General features: G+C 40.5%; 2 protein-coding genes across 4 annotated transcripts; one reads left to right on the top strand and one right to left on the bottom strand.

Annotated features, from left to right (window-relative positions):
• Positions 1-130: 130 nt before the first annotated feature.
• On the top strand, positions 131-4,979 carry cldnd1b (claudin domain containing 1b). The gene is made up of 5 exons (XM_047578539.1): positions 131-250; positions 1,057-1,567; positions 1,755-1,859; positions 2,155-2,292; positions 3,461-4,979. Exons 2-5 carry the CDS (start codon positions 1,294-1,296, stop codon positions 3,679-3,681), a joined length of 738 nt encoding a protein of 245 aa, XP_047434495.1. The 5' UTR covers positions 131-250; positions 1,057-1,293; the 3' UTR covers positions 3,682-4,979.
• Positions 4,980-5,954: 975 nt separating this feature from the next.
• Positions 5,955-13,006, bottom strand: LOC125004133 (N-acyl-aromatic-L-amino acid amidohydrolase (carboxylate-forming) B-like). 3 transcript variants are annotated; one of them, XM_047578537.1, is made up of 8 exons: positions 12,907-13,006; positions 12,728-12,775; positions 9,637-9,863; positions 9,344-9,536; positions 7,671-7,764; positions 7,476-7,583; positions 6,607-6,719; positions 5,955-6,496 (listed from the first exon to the last, which is right to left on the bottom strand). In XM_047578537.1, the coding sequence occupies exons 3-8, from the start codon at positions 9,861-9,863 to the stop codon at positions 6,302-6,304; spliced, it is 930 nt and encodes a 309-aa protein (XP_047434493.1). In that variant the 5' UTR covers positions 12,728-12,775; positions 12,907-13,006; the 3' UTR covers positions 5,955-6,301. The 3 variants fall into 3 exon arrangements, with proteins under 3 accessions (XP_047434493.1, XP_047434494.1, XP_047434492.1); XM_047578538.1 differs by having other exon boundaries at positions 12,911-12,929; XM_047578536.1 differs by lacking the exon at positions 12,907-13,006 and having other exon boundaries at positions 12,728-12,900.
• Positions 13,007-16,751: the final 3,745 nt, after the last annotated feature.

Below are 16,751 nucleotides of genomic sequence, written 5' to 3'. Positions count from 1 at the left end.
TCTTTGTGTGACACGGTACTAGCCATACACGTGAAAATGCAACACTTTACGAAGATTTTTATTTAGTTATTAGCAATTTTGTGATGCTGACAACAGGTGTCCGGTAGGTGGCGGTGGTGCAACTGCGAGCTAATTGGCAAAAAATAAATACACAGAAGAAAAAGATAGCGGAAGATGGCGAACGCCTACTTGAAATAACAAGCGCCTGTTGTCATAATGCTGCTATTATAAGGTTTTGTCCAACAGTGAGGTAAAAAAACAAACAAACATTTGAAACATTTATATTTTACGTGATAGATTAACTAAAAGGAGGCAGACTTTGGCTGCTGTATCGTTAGCTGGCTAGTAGCATGCTAACTTCCTTAGCCGAGGGAGCTACAGTAGTTGACGTTTAACAGATGAAACATTTCCAACACTGTGCAGTTCGTGTATTATTATTTATAGCTTACTTTACACTTAACCTCCCTGTGTTACACGAACAAGTAGCTAAACTAACACCAGCTTATGTGTATGTGTAAAGTCTTTTAATGTTTCTCAGGGTATTTTATGTATCTGTCTTTTGTCGAAAGTATCCTTAAAATTTCTTTCCTTTATTGGTTTGGGGGTCTCTCTGTCAAAGACAAATACTGCTTCTACAATATCGTAGAAGTCACCTCCAGAATAATTGCCAATTGCCAAAGAGATTTGTGTTCCTTGTGGGAGAGGTGTGTTCCTACTGGGACACATCCTGTGTTTCCTCCATGTTTCACCTTTTTAAAACGAGTCATTGATCTAAATCTTTTATTCCCACTGCCACCAGGATGTTACTCTTGGAGTTTTGTGTGGTGGGAACTTATGCCAATTATTGTGTATTTATTTATTATCAACTTAGTGTCCACATATCTATGGTTCATCACATGTGCCTGTGAGAATCTGTGCCTTATAGCGACCGACTTTGGTATGGACCCGTTTTTTGTTTTGTTTTATTAATCTGAGTAACTGCTGCTAAACTGATTTGCCATTTGGAGATTCATTAAGTTGTCTGACTCAGATTCTGTGTCTTTGTTCCTTCGTCAGGTCGTGAACGCCTCAGTGTTTGGGACGGACACAACATGATCACATACTGTGACAATTAAGTGAATTTATAAGACATGCCGTAGTGCCTTAACACCAAGTGGAAATATAATTTAAACTATAAAACCAAGGATTCTTCACACGTCAGGAGTGAAAGACACTTTATTTTTTTCTTTTTAAATCAAACAACTCTTCCTGTTTAAACCAAGTCCTCATCAACGAGCCGTCTTCCCGTCCACCATGGTGGATAATCGTTATGCCACAGCTCTGGTCATCGGCTCGGTGCTGAGCCTGCTGGCCACAGTGTACCTCTCCGCGGCTGTGGGGACTCAGCACTGGTACCAGTACAGCAATCCTCTAGTCAACCAGAAAGGCAACGCCTCGGAGCTCCTCAACGGAGAGTTTGATGAGAACGCCTACAGCAACCTCATGTACCTTCACAACGGCACGCTCGGTCTGTGGTGGTGGTGCTGCGTCCTGGTCCGCAGCGAGTCACACTGGTTCAACGACCCAGGTATTAAGTGGTTCACCCGAGGAGCTTTTATAATCCCGCAACACGTCTAACTGCAAGGCCTCTTGAGATGTCCTCCTAGTGCATGTTGGGAACAACTCATTTGCAGCGTTGCCTGTAGCACATTCATTCAGAGATAACAAAGATCTACACTACATGTGATGATTTTTTTTTCGCTCTTTGACTTTAGCCCCCAAGATGGAGACCCACTGTGTGAGCTTCTCTCTCTCCCAGCAGTTTGCCTCAAAGTACAAACGCCCTGGAAATAACAGTGAAGAAGATCTGCTGAGAACATGTGAGTCTTCCCCCTCTCCAGGTTGATTCACAATTGTCTTTGTAGTGTGTACAAGTGCGACTTTTTTTTGGCTCAGCCTTAATTGCCAGAAAACCTTTGATATCTATCTTTGTTCTTTTGTTCTCGGTAGGCAAGTTTTCCACATTCATTTGTCTTAATCTCAAATTATTGCCTCCTGTATCTTGTTGAGTTTCACACCTGCCTCTGTCCTTAGATCCACATGCCATCAGTAAATATCAGATAATGTAGATTTGGATTTGAAGAGTTCATCCTGTAATCCTTATCTTTTCTACAGACTTGTGGAGGTGCCAGTTTCTCCTGCCCTTGGTGTCACTGGGTCTGGTGTTCCTCAGCGGCCTCGTTGGGGTCTGCGCCTGTCTGTGCCGAAGCTTCACGCCCACCATGGTTGTGGGAATTCTCCATCTTCTTGCAGGTGAGATTCATAAGTGCGTAGCATCTGCTGCACGCATCTAGAAAAGCCACTCGGACAGCATTTTGTAAATAGTCCACTGCGGATGTTTCGCAACGTGGTAGTACGAGGTTGTCATGTAAGACTTCTTACTTAATTTACCACCAATAACAAAAAATAAAGCACAATAACCTGGGTACACTCAGGCAAAGGCTGAATTTAAAAGAAGAGAAAAGTTGCCTTGACCAGCTCATTTCAAGTTTCCCCATCTGATTTTTTTCCTGGAGATTCTGGAGGTAAGGTACAAGCTACTCTCTCCTTGCTTAATTAGCTTTGACAGCCCTATTTATTCAACTTAATCCAGTCACATGTTGCACACGTGATCTAGGAGAATACACTTAAGATTTGTAAAGCCTTTATGAATCTCCAGGGAAGGAAATTTAGTCTAAGATTAGACTGGGACTTGGATTGATCGATACTGAATATTAAAGATGAGTATCGGATCAGTGGGCAGAAAACATTGGGTTGGAACATCTCTAGTTTTTAAGGAGTGAGAGGTATATGACTCTTTTTTAAAATAACTGGAGCCGTCAAAACTCTGGTGCCAAACTGATCGTTATCCTAAACTTAATGGATTCGTTTAGTTAAGTTCAGTTCAGTTTATTCAAAAAGCACTTAACCCTCTCCAATCAAACAGATTAACTTTACCTTCAACATGCACTATATGAAATGTTCTAGTTATTGTGTTGACACTGAGGCTACGTAAACGTGCGCGCACACAGGCCTCCAGCAATGTGAAGGCTTCACTCCAAAACAAATACTTTCTTCTTTCAATCTTTTCAAACTGAAAGTTGCCAACAAACAGTGTAGCCTGCAGGTCCGCTGACTATTCTGGTTATTCACATGAGTTTCGCTCTTGTTTGATATAATGGTGAGTGGATCTGAGTGAGCCACGTCGGAGTTGTTAAGTTTATAAATGTGAACCAAGAGTCGCTTCCACTGGAACCACTGAATATAGAAATCTGGGTACATTGCGTGTTTACGAACAAGGAAATGCATTTTGGACCAACCACAGCCACTGCGATCCACACCGTTTCCAATGTATAGTTACACCTCTAAGGTGCTGCATGTCAGCTTACACCGGCTGCGTCGAAGTTACGAACAACTTTAAATTCAACTTTATGCTCATCAGGTCTTTGTTCTCTGGGCACCGTCTGCTGTTTCCTGGCGGGAGTGGATTTGCTCCACCAGTTCTCCCCACCACCAGACGGGGTGGAGAGCTCATTGGGCTGGTCTCTCTACCTCGCCCTCATCTCCTTCCCTCTGCAGATGATGGCAGCTGCTCTGTTCCTGTGGGCGGCCAGGAGCCACCGCAAGAATTACACCCGCATGACTGCGTACCGGGTGGCGTAAACTAGACATTCTGCTCTGAAAATAATACACTTTAACATATCCTAAAGACTTAATAACATTTTGGCTTCTGTTTAAGAGGGGATGCAAATGGGCGAGGGGCGCTAACTGCGACTTTTTTACCTCCTATCTAAGTCTTTTAAAAATAAGTCCATAGTATCACAGTCCTATAGAAACAAATAAACTAAACAAACCTGCAGCTAATCACCGTCAGTACTGACATCTTTGCGCGGTGTTATCCCACTCTGCTTTTTAGCACCTCTAACCTGTATCCGTATCAAAAGCATGCTCTTAGTGTATTTAACATCCAGATGTTATAGATCATTTGTGATTTCTGGTGTGTCTCTGTGCAGTATTTCATTGCCTTCTCTTCGTTTGCCACTGCTTCCAAAGCTGCTCACCACATTGCCCTTAACTCATATCTGCGTCATAAAAGCACTGTCACAAATTTCAGACCTGGAGTTGTCGAAGTCCAAGTAGCTTTCTATATTAGTGCATGAAAAAACATTAAAGGAGCCTTTTTTAAGTTTATTACTGACAGATTCTTTATTTGTGTTTGTGTGTTTGCTCTGATATTTGCATAATCTTAAATATCAAGCCTTTTCTGTGCATGCCTTTCAAGCTGACATTTCCACCATCTGTGGTAATTGTTGATTTCCGTCTGGTCGCCTAAATGTCTCAAAATGCCACTCGTCTAGAAGGTAACCACTCATCTTCCATTGTCACCTGTGTCCATGGATCTAATGTGTATGAACGTGATTCATTTGAATGTTGAAAATCGGAATTGATTTGAAACCACTCGAGGAAACCTGTGACCTTTAGCCCAAAATTGACACTACTGCCATTTTACATTTGTAATAGAGAAGTTTTACTGTTTAAAAGTATATAAATGTGTTTGTTGTTGTGGTCGCAGCCAGTTCAGACTCTCAGAGTCTTTTGAAGTCTTGACTGACTTGTTTGAAAAGTTGGATCGGTTTTAGCCTTTCAAAAGCTGATACTTAAATACATTTTGAATCATAATTATGACATTTGGAGAAAAAAAAAATCCTTAAATGCACAATATTCTCTTAAGTCTCGACACTTTTAACATTAGTGTGGAAAGATTTCTACTTTTTGTGCGCGTTGAATTCTAAAATGACCCATTTCGTAGCACAAAATACAAATTGTGATGTTTTTGTGTCACAATGTTGGTGTATACACACCTGGTGTATACGCACCAGCTTTTATAAATGTTTTTATGTATTCGGAAAGTACACTGTACGACACCTTGTGTTCATAAATTTGACATTTGATGACTTTAATAGTTGTGTTTGTGTTGCTTTTGTTATGTTATGCTAACTGTTGTAGGGGTGGTTTTAGATTTTTAATTGATGTGTGGGGAAGGAGCAGGAGAATGAGATGAGGCACGTCACTGCAAAAAAAAACAAAAAACCTGCGATGAATAACATACTCAGGTTCAGGTTGCAGATTGGAAGCACACACAGATGCTCTGAAATAAAAAGCAGAACTTCACACCAGTAATTTCGAAATGAAGAAGCCACTCAGATGATTAGAAACATCTTCAGGCAACCTCAAACGAGTCCAGCTGCTTTTGCTTGAGCTTTGTTACAGAGCGGTTCCAGATATAAATTGTTACAAGATGATGCATCCTAACATGGAGGTCAGGATGCATCATCTTGGCCGTGCTCACACCTCGCTGACATCAACATGCTTGCTGGGTAATTGATCACAAGCTCTGAGTGCAGGACTGAAATCACCCAAGATGCATTAAGATCTGGTCAATCAGACCACACTTGGAGGTGGAGTGTGATACTTGTGACCGCAATGTTTCAACAATGTGAACTTAAAGTGCAACATGACAACACTGACGGACACATACTCAAATGTCATCCTCTGCATCATTCATTTTGCGCTACAGTAATGATGAGTTTAGCTTATCTGTATGTAAAGATCTTGCTTGTATCTTGTGTCACAGTTCGGTTTAAGTTAGAGTGGCACAGTGTGGTCGTGGTTGGCACTGTGTGTATGTGCTAATGATTACGATAAATATACTTGCTAAGCATCGACCTGCTGCCATAAACGAAGCATTCAGGTCAAAGCACTGCAGTGTAGTAAGCGCATACGGTCTTGTAGATGGCTAGAGCGGCAGTCGATGCTGCTGAATAATAACAGCTGACAGAACAGATAACGGCCTTTGTTCCTTCCACTGACAAACACACTTCTGTTGGCACCCGAGCAGATGCACTGGAATCAAATAAGAAGTCCTAAAACAATGGTTTGCAGACTTAATCACATTTATTCATTCAAACATGGTGTTTTGCATTATTGCAATGGTACCAAAGAATATTAGCTTCCACCAGCATATTTATTCTAATAAATATAAAGTGTGCAAAAGCTTTTCCTGTGAAACATCCTCCAGTCAAGTTAAAAAAAAAGAGTTCCCTTTAGATGTTTAAGGAGGTAGAAATTATTTGAATAACTTGTTTGTGTTATTGCTCTTGTGAAATGTTTGACAATCATTACAGTAAGTTAGTGCATTATTAGCTTATTTAAGATGATTCAGATATGCAGTGTACACATTTAGTCTCTCATTATCTAAAGTCGGTATGTTTTGGTCTTCTTCTCAGTCCTTCTTCACGCATATGGAAGGGATCTTCAGCGTGGTCTTGCGAGCTAAATGGAAAGCAATCTTCTTCTCGTAGTAGGCACATTCATTCACAAAAAAGGGGTAGAGCGCTTCTCCTTCATGCTTCACGGTCTCCCCAAGAAATGACAGGAAAGTGGGCTCGCCTGGCTGCAGGAGCTTGAAGTCGTTATCCTGAGGAAAGACATGAACATGATTTACTGGATGTGTTTTAAGGCAAGTTTATGACGCGTTGTTTGAGTGAAAGCCTTGGCCGAAATCTGGGCATCTTTTGTGTACCGTACCTGAAGCTGGGGGTGTATGGCAGCAGTGATTTCACCGGTCACCGGGTCCCTCGGATAGTCAACACTTCTCGACAGATTGTACACTTCTACTTCACCCCCCTCGAACGTACATCCTGTTAGCGGGGGACAGAGTGAGTGATGCTCCCTTACTCAAGCAAGGCTTTTGGTTTAAAGTGAATTTGACATGTCTGCTTCTAGGATTGAGGATGCTCCCTCCGTTGTACAGGACTAGACACAGAAATCTCACAGGTACGGACTGTATCTGGAATTCAGGCTAAATCAAAGACAAGCACTGTTGTAAGAATAATAACAGATAGCGAAGCATTTCATAACGAGATTCAAAACCTTCATCTGACCCCAGGTTTCACAAAAAGCAAAGCACACCATTTATTTTTGTACCTGACCTATTGCTGGCTTCCTCGGTGGTCTGTTCACCACCAACCAGAGGGGTCATACCCTCCATCAGGTCCGGGCTTCCTGTGTTACTGTTGCTAGGCTACACAGTTTGTGAGTGTCCATTCCCATAGAAAAACGGTGAAAACCCACAGACTTGATCGTTATTGTGATTCTTAAAACATACCACCAGCAAGTGTGTGTACAACAGAGGAAACAACCTCACAGAAAAGCGATAAAGACACTTAATATTCATTTCCAGTGTCAGCAAACATTACCAATCTTAGCAGTTTTGCCCCAGTGTTACATCTAGTCTCCATTATCACAGGTTTTCAACGTTTTTCCATGGCTGCCTGGTGTTTGTCCCTAGCAACAGTAACACAGGAAGTCGGGACTTGACAGAGGGGCCCTGTGGTTGGCGGTCAACGTACCAATCAGAGGGCCAATAGAAGGTCTACTGGGAGATTGCATCTTACCAGAAGTGAATTCCTGAAGCCATCTCACTGTGAGATCCACTGCCTCTTTCACTATGTTAAAGATATCCGCTCTGAGGACACCGTGGGGCTGAGGGCCGACCTCGATTGCTGCAGGGAAACAAGAAAAGCCATGCTGTAGCCAGTTCAGTTATTCTTAAATAAACCTGTAGGCTATGCACACACACATGCACTTACCAAGGCCATGCTTGCCCACTGACTCCAAGGAATAAGCCTCAGAAATGGGTATTTCTAGCTGGATTGCCCTAACAGGCACAGAAGTCACCTTAGTCTGGAATGAAATAAAAGCACCAAACAGGTTGATTTATTTTTATACAGAAGTGCTTGCTCAGTCAGTTTTAAACTATAACATAAATACTGTGTAACACCAATACATACACTGCCTGACCAAAAAAAAGGTCCTCCACTCTAGTATTTGTTTGGATCTCCTCTTCAGTTCTGTCTGCAGCATACATTCACTGTGACTTTGTTTCTATAAGAAGCTTCTATGATGTCACAAGATTCATTTTCCTCCAGTTTTGCATTAATGTTTCACCAGAAACAGATCTTGTGTTGATGATGGGAGGGTCTGACCACTGCGCAAAGCCTCCTCCAGCACATTCCAGAGATTCTCAATGGGGTTAAAGTCTGGACTCTGTGGTGGCCAATGCATGTGTGATAATAATGTCTCATGCTCCCTGAACCACTCTTTCACAAAGTGAGAATACAAATAAAATTCAGCATACCTGTAACGAAGCACATTTGCAATAATTGCATATTGCACTTTAATCATGATAGCACTTTATTTGCCAAGCTTTGAATTGATGCATCACTTCATCTGACTCCCTTCTTACCCTGATGCCCCCATCACTTTGGAACAGGGTAAATCTGGACTCATCAGACCACATGACCATCTTTCATTGCTCCAGAGTCCAGTCTCCCTATAGGAAATTGAAGCCTTCCTAGTTAGCCTCACTGATTACCTCTGCTGTGATTAGTGGTTCTCTCAAGGCTACACAGCAGTTCAGTCCCAATCCCTTGTGTTCCCTTCACTTCATACGTGTAGAAATGTTCTTACTTTCACTATCAAACATAGCCCTGCTGTTCCTTTTCTTCAATTTGATTTCACCAAACGTTTAAATGATCGTCGATCACAATCAGTCAAGATGTTTTTTCTAACCACATTTCTTCCTCAAAGACGATCTATCCTTCCTGTTTTTCTTTTATTTATTTATTTATTTTTTTGCACAGAGTCTCCTGTTCCTGTTTTTGTAAGTTGTCATCAATTTTAGTTTGAGTTCCTCAGTCTGCCTCTCTGGACTGTGTGCCTTCCACTTGGGTCCTCCCTCCCTAGCCAGGTTGACATTTACTGAAGTGCTGAAAAAGGTCAAAGTTTCCTCGCATGCTGTAAAAAATGTCTCAACACCTACAGAGTTTGGACAGATATTTATAGCTCCCAGATGATCAAATTTAATGACTATGGCGATGGTCTGACTTCCCTGTTACCTCTGCTGTCATGTCGCATTCTCTGTTTGACCAACTGCTTCCTCCTAAATGAACCACAGGTGCAATTTGTTTATGCCAAACAGCAAGTTTTTTGGCTAACAAGCTAAACTAGGGAAGAGAGGATTGTTTTGTGTGTGTGCCCAATGTTAAAACATAGGGAAGTGCTACCCCACAGAGCCCTCATCATGACTGCAGACTTGTGCAAAAATCCTAATTTTTCAGACAGTCACTATCTCAACCTTCAGATTTCATTGAATCGTTGAATATAAATAAAATACAGCATTTCTTTTGGTGAAATTAATCAGAAACCTGAGAATTACCAGTTTCAGTTGCATCCTTTTAAAATAGGACTCTTGTGCATGTACCTGTATGTACTTGTAAATGTGCAGAGTGATCCAGTCCACAGAGTAAAAGATGAAGCATAGGCCCATGTTGGCTGTGGTGTTGTGGAGATCTATGAGCACGTCTACGGCCTGGTCGCTTCCCTTAGGCCCCAGCTGAGCATTGAGCTCCTGAGCTCGCTTCACTTCATGGGGTGTTGAATCTGTTATGGGAGAACTGGAAATCAGAAAATCTAATGAAGGCTTTTCTTCAGTTAACTTCGCCTCGACAGTGCAGACGACTTCAAACTTTTGGTACCTATCGTCTTACGTCTCACCTGAGCAAGGCGCTGGTAAAGCAGCGGTTGAGGTCGGACTCTGTGTATCTTCTGCAAGCGTCCACGGCCCGAGGATTTGATATGAGAGTGGTTACAGAAAAGGGTCCAATTTTGTCCACGTTCTGTTTCTGCATTTCCCTAACCACGTAAATCCCTGACATCTCATTTCCGTGAGTGCCACCACAAATGGCAACTCTGGACAGTGGTGGGAGAGAGACGGGCTCCATCTGTTGTCAGGGAGAAAGAAAAAAAGAAGAAGAGAGACACTGTTAGTTGTTAGCTGAGCCTTTTAAACGTCCTCCCTGAGCAAACCAGCTACTTCATAACCAGGGGAGGAGTTATCGGGTTCAGTCTGTGGCCAGAAACTGGTCTGAAAGTGTCACTGAGTGATTCCATGTAATAAGTGACTGACACTCTCAGACACATTGAAGGATTTCTTAGTAGAGTTGTTCATCTTTAAACAGATGGAAATACAACGTTAGAGCTTTTATCGTGTTGAAACAAACGACACAAACAGTTCTTCTTTGACAAATTGACTTTTCAAGGAACAGTCACAATCATCCAGATCTGTTTGTTTGCCAGTGGAAGTCCTAAAACCTGTTTCCTACTAATAACCATTATCAAGATTTTCGCAGGTCTGTGCAATCTCTTCAGCCACATGTGAGGGTGCGTCCCAAACCCCGACACACTCTTTAACTGCTGGAGCGCAGTGATGTTTTCAGCTCATTCATCTGGCAGTCACAGCTGTTTCTAATGTTCTCGAGGCTCACTGGTGTCATTTTAGGGGGACCTTTGCTGAAGCTCAGTGGTTGTTCGTGTCTGGCGTCGTCTCTGAAGTGATAAAACTAAAACGGTCAGCTGCTTGCAATGCATTCTCACAACTAATCTCTCACAGTATGAATGCAGCACATGTATATTCTTTTTTTTATTTATTTATTGTTTGCATATCAGGCCGTCTGCCCTGCATTTGAAATGCACATAGATTATTTTTCAGCCATAAGATTTTGTTCCTCAGTATTTAATTGTCTGGGGGGAAAATGAGTTGCATTGCACAAAATGTGTTACATGTGTACATGAGATACCTTGTTGGAGCCACTTGTTGTCTTGTTTCATGAGTCCTGTTCGTCCGTCTATGCTACATACTGAGATGATGACGTTAACAGTTAACTGAGCAGAGGGGAGTTGGAGTTACAGCCGAACCAAAAGCAGGTCAGCACAGTCACTCATTTATAAATAGATGCAAGATAGCCAGTGTGTACATGGCTCGCAACAGTTTATATATTAGGACAGCGTGCTGCAGCGTGTAGTTTTCACAATGAGGTGACAGAATGGTACTGGGTCACAAAATCTTTAGTTTATTGGACATATATATATATATATATATATATGTACATTTTATTTACTTTTTAAGTTTCCCCCACAAAGTTCAATTTCTTTTAACACACATTAACACAAATTCAACATATTTTAGTAAAGGGTTAAGGGATAGTATTGAATACAAAATGATGATGATAATAATAATCGTATATTTATGAGTAGCACTAGGTCGAGTCTATATAAAACACAAATAGTAGGTAGGGGGGTCCCTGCTTAATCTGTCCAGTAGTTTGGGGGTCCTTGGTCTGAAAAACATTGAAGACCCCTGGGAGAAAGAGGGAAACCAAATATAAAGCTGCATATAAAAGCAGAATAGTGGGATTTGTTAATTTGCTTTGGTCCCAGTCCTCAGGACATATGGGTATGGCATGCTGTAACCTTCGTGAAGAGCTGGACAGAAAATCATTAAGGTTTCAATTCAGGATTTCTTCAACGTGAAAATCTATTTTTTTTTTTTTTTTTTGGACACACTTTCAAACAAAAAACTTATAACATGGCAGTCTATACAATCAATTTTAAAAAAAAAACTAATGAAAAACAAGCTAGAAACACTTACAATTTGAGGGAGCAGAGAGTAGGAAACCACAAAGCTACTCTGGGTCATTGCAGCTTCTCTGTTTGTGTTCAGATAAAACTACTCCAGAGTTCAAAAGATTAACTGAGTTTGTTTGCGGTTAGCGGCCTATGTCCTTTAAAGAGACACCAAGGACACCGAGGCGTAGTGCAGTGTCTTCCAGATTCACAAATAATGGGGCTGACCTGAAGTATTTTTAAAAAGAGATGAAATGGATCTTTGAATGTTGTCTTGAATGTTTTTTTTTTTTCTTTTCTTTTCAGTCAGTAGCTACGAGGACGTTTAAGTCACGAGACGGGTCAACACCAGGAACGCGGGGGGGTCGTACAGCTGCTGAGAGGCCCTGTCCTCAAATGCCCTGTCTTTGTATGTGTGCATGTAGAAGATTGTGTTTATTTTGACTGAATCTTTTCTATTTCACCTTTGAATAAGGAATAAATCACGATCAGGGCTAATTAATTGACATTATCACTATTAATAACATATTTATTATATTAGCGTTACTTGTTTATCCTTGAGACGTATATTTATTATCTATCAGTGGCTGATAATTCCAACATGATGTCTGCCTGCTTATTGGAAATATTTATAATATTTTTTAAGCATCTCTTTTAAAATGTATAGGCAGTATACAAATTCTTTTATATTAAAATTATAAGCAGATGGAGGCACAGTCTGACACTATAGTAAAACCTGCAGTGATACAAAGTGTGTTTTCATAGTCGCACTTACAGCTGTTGTCAACCACTGCACAGAAAAGACCTATCTAATAACAATTTCATTATAGTGTGTTAGAAACCACCAAGAATAGATCTATTACCAAAACTACAAGTGACTTCAAGCCACAACTGGTGCTGACAGAGTACAGGAATGCGTTCACTCACTACAAACAACAGCTGTCAAAGACAAGTAGCAAAACATCTTTGGTACTTATTTGCAGAGAAAACCGAACGAGTGAGACTAGTTTGCCTTGAACACAGTGTTCAGGACTTTCAGGTTGTTAATGTCTCTGCCACGACCACAGAATATGCTTACATGCTTACGTTCAGCACGACCTTTAGACAGAAAAACCTTCACATGACATACCACAATATTAGTGGACGATATGCAAGAAACAATGAGAAAACCTGCATGACTTACCTTTCAGCCAAACTCAGCCTTGTTTGTCAGTCACTGAACTTTAGCAACCTTTGAACATAAAGAGGAAGCTGGATCAGAGCACCTATGCAGTGTTTCATAACCTGCACGTGAAGCACCTTAGCCGCCACTTTCCAGACACCAATGAATGAATGCTAGTACACCGGTCCACGCACACTTACTGACAGTTTTGTTTTTCAGCTGTCCCTCCTGCTTCCTTGTACCGTAGATATCCCTTCAGTGGCTCTCCTTTTTTTTTTTTTCTTTCTTCAGATCAAATTTCAAGCAGTGACTCATTTACTGTAGTGTTACAGGAACTTCCTGTTTTCTATTAAACCAACAGGAGCTCTGTGGGCTGCGGTGCAACTAAAGAGTTTTTGCAACAATTTAATACAAACAAAATGGCATATTTAGGCGCGGAACAAGGAATCCCAGAATCTCAGCAGATATGATAGGGAGATAGGGCATATTGAATTCCTGCTTAATATAAATCAAGGCAAGATAAGTGATAGGAATTTATTAACCAAATAAATCACAATTCATACAAAGTGTCAGAATATTGTGGAAGTGATGAGGCAGAGCGGTATTAAATGCTTAAACACATACATATCTTGACACTGTACCCTTCAGAAGTTACTGTATATTCACAGAAAGATGAGTGAACTGAAAACTGAAAGCAGCTCACGTGCCCCATTTTCCACCAGCCAGTGTGTCTTATTCAAATAATTCAAATTACTGCCCATTTCATTAAAATTTCCAGCTTATTGCTGCACATCACACCTTTTAAAATAAAACATTATCTAGGATCCAATGGACTTTATTTATATTACATATCCCAATATCATGAATCAGCACACAGCTCCGTGTATCCTTACACTCTCAATTCAGACCAACTCCCAAAATAAACCTACTGAGACCCTGCGTCCTCACATGGGGACATTAAGTTTTAGGTTTTATTGCAGCTTATTCCACTTCATTTAAACCCATTGTCGTCGTTAGTGGACGCTTTAGTCTGCCATCAAGTGGTAGCAACGGGTCAATACACCAGCCGATAAAAACATGACAACGGTCATTAGTGATGTTCGATACCACCGAAATTCAGGTTGGTATCGGCAATAACGATACTTTCTGTAAATTCACCCTAATGTATCTAAAAAATGTAGTGTGTTTCAAATCATAGCTTCATAAAGAATACAGGACATCAGAATAATAATATATAATAATTCATTTATTTATTTTAAACTCTGAAGTGTATTGAGATAGTGGCCTCATTTAATATACAGCCGAGCTAATACAACAACAGAAAAAACAAACACACAACACAATCATACAATCATGAATCATACATAAAATCTGCACATCACTAGCATTTCATCGGATTCATTCTACAGATGATCAAATGACAATAGTGGACGTAGAACAAAACCCATCAAGTCTACAGTTAAAACTTATTTATTTATGCTTATCAATGTTTCTAGTTTGATATGATCCACGAGTTTAGCAGATTCTATCAATGCAATACTAGCTTGCTAATTATCAAGTACTCGTTTGAGGACGCTGGGACTTGATTATTGGCAATACTGGTTTTGCTCAGCCATGTACAGATATTAAAACAAACAGTTTTGTATTTTGTCACACATTGGTGACTGATATTATAATATAAATGATGAAATAATCCCAGTGTCTACATATTGAGAACATTTTTTTTTCAAAGACTACTACTTCCTGTTGAAAGATAATCCTTAGTTTTTATATTTCTTAGGTCCTACTGATCACAAATACCGTGGAGAAATCAAAAATGCACAGCAAACAAAGGCTTAGTAAACATCAGGACACGTGTGCACTTGACTCTTTTTTTGTCATGAGTGTTGCTGAATTACATCTCTTGACTTCAAAATATGCCACGCTATGCTATATTATTACTGGGGATTACTAATCTAGAAAAAGGCAAAGAGTAAATTACCTCTGAACTTTCAAATCTTTCCGCTCCATACGACTCTTCCAGTCTATTTCGTTTACTCTCTTTTTCTCAAGAGGAGTCCTTAGCTGCATTTAGACGTGTAATCCTATTGAATCCTTCACTTGATCATAAGCTGCTTCCTGTCGCTCACTCACCTCCCTCCCTGCTCCCAACATGTTTAATTCAGTTCACTCTGACAAGGTCTATTGGCAGGAACGTCAGTCAACGATTAATGAAATGGATGCGATCGCTGATGTCTGTCGTTGTTCAACTCTTTTGACATTTGACCGTCATCTGAACATCAAAAGTGGAGTGACAGCTCACAGTTTAAACAACAACTTAATGCAAAATTTGGTTTTATTGTGTAGGAACATTGGGTTGTTGCCTTTATGCTGTTTTTAGTTTAAAGGCTAAATTCTGAATGTTTAATTAGATGTGACTATTGCAGCCCTCAATTGTGTGTCCATGGTGCTGTGTGAGATATTTGTGATAGTTACACTGAAACAACAGCTTTTAGGTCAGTTTCCCTCAGTGAAGAAACGGATGGCTCACCTGTTTCTTTGTTCATCGTCTTTGAACGTCTCTGCGGCCTTATTTTTGTGTACATATTTCATCTTTAATTCCTTGAAAAGACAGTTGTTGCGGAGGATGTTAGAGTTCGTATCTGCAGTTCCCGATCAGGGAAACAGCAATGCAGCCAATGCACAGAGAGGCTGTTCAACATATCTGTGACTGCTAAAACATAAATGTGACCATATCTGGATAACAGGGAGGAGCTGGGAAGGAGCGAGGGGTGTATCTTACTCAATGATCCACATGTCAGTCCCTACAGACCGAATACCTCTCTCTGAGGCCTGATATCCACTTAAATATGGAATTATGTCCAAAAAGACCATTATTACACTGATCAGAAGAATTTAATTTAATTCATGCACATACTTTGTATTTTCTATTTTTTGTTCCTTAAAAGTGTTTTGTACTTACACGTCATGCAGCTCACTTGTCCCTTAAATTGTCCTCCGAGGACAAATAAAGTTTCCTGAATCTGAATAATGTAGTTAAAAATATATTGACTTTCAGGAGCGAAGTACAATTTCTCAGTAGGTGTCAAAGTAGCAGATACAAATACATCAATATGATCAAACGTACATACGTCTACATCTCATATATAGTGACGATGGTCGTTTCTGTAAAATGTAATTTTTAGCCTTATGAGCAAAAATTATTGAGTAACATGTCTGTGAAGGTTCTAAGGCATAGGTCTACTGCAGGGGGGTCGCAGAACATTTGGCTGATTGGACATTTTTCGTATATTTTTTAAATTTTTCACCCAAGCAAAAACAGAGCAGCGTAGTTCATGCTGTTTAGTGCAGTGAGGAATGTGCAGACTTGTACACTGGGTGGGGAGGGGGCAAAGCGACCCACCCACAAACACAGGAGAGCCAGCTCAGGAGGAAACAATTCAGCGGAGTAAACAAAGACATCTATGTCAAACTGGAACATGCTCCTCTGAGCAGGAGAGGTGAGCTGAGACATAATCTGCCATCAATTTGCAACACGGCCCCTAAAAAGTTCCACCTCCGTTCACTCCTAAAATGGAGTCTCTGATTGATAATGTGTCATTAGAGTAGCATTCATGAAAAGGTGATTTGTGCATCGTGCTGAATCCAACATATTTTCTGTTTTTGTTTTTTTTTTGTTTGTTTTTTTGCATTCACAGCGTTGCACAAGCTGTAGAGATGAGTAGGACTGTTTTTTGTTCCTCTAACAGAACAGTTACACTGAATGATTTGCAGCGCTGGCTACACAACAGTGGAAATCAGTTTGGTTTGCTGATTTCAACATACTTAAAGCAAGCTTTGGCATAGAGAATTTATGTGATCCCTGTGGATTTTCTGTGCACTTTTTCATATGATACATGTGCTCTGAATGCGTCAATGTTTTAACTGTGTATGCGTCAGCCAATTTATTCAGTTCAGTTCAGAAAACTTGATTCATCCCATATGAGCAATTCAGTTTACAGCTCCCAGCACAATAAAACACATGCTTGTACACATGCAAATATGC

This window comes from Mugil cephalus, chromosome 2 (assembly GCF_022458985.1).
Source record: "Mugil cephalus isolate CIBA_MC_2020 chromosome 2, CIBA_Mcephalus_1.1, whole genome shotgun sequence".
Taxonomy (NCBI): Eukaryota; Metazoa; Chordata; class Actinopteri; order Mugiliformes; family Mugilidae; genus Mugil; species Mugil cephalus.
This window is presented reverse-complemented; position numbering and strand designations above follow the sequence as displayed.

Excerpts from the sequence above, each read along its gene's own strand:
- cldnd1b (XM_047578539.1), top strand. The coding sequence starts at position 1,294 with ATGGTGGATAATCGTTATGCCACAGCTCTGGTCATCGGCTCGGTGCTG. Across the intron at positions 1,568-1,754 it reads ACACTGGTTCAACGACCCAG|CCCCCAAGATGGAGACCCAC; the intron begins GTATTAAGTGGT and ends CTTTGACTTTAG. Across the intron at positions 1,860-2,154 it reads AGAAGATCTGCTGAGAACAT|ACTTGTGGAGGTGCCAGTTT; the intron begins GTGAGTCTTCCC and ends TCTTTTCTACAG.
- LOC125004133 (XM_047578537.1), bottom strand. The coding sequence starts at position 9,863 with ATGGAGCCCGTCTCTCTCCCACCACTGTCCAGAGTTGCCATTTGTGGT. Across the intron at positions 7,765-9,343 it reads ACATTTACAAGTACATACAG|ACTAAGGTGACTTCTGTGCC; the intron begins GTACATGCACAA and ends ATTTCATTCCAG. Across the intron at positions 6,720-7,475 it reads GCTTCAGGAATTCACTTCTG|GATGTACGTTCGAGGGGGGT; the intron begins GTAAGATGCAAT and ends CCCCGCTAACAG.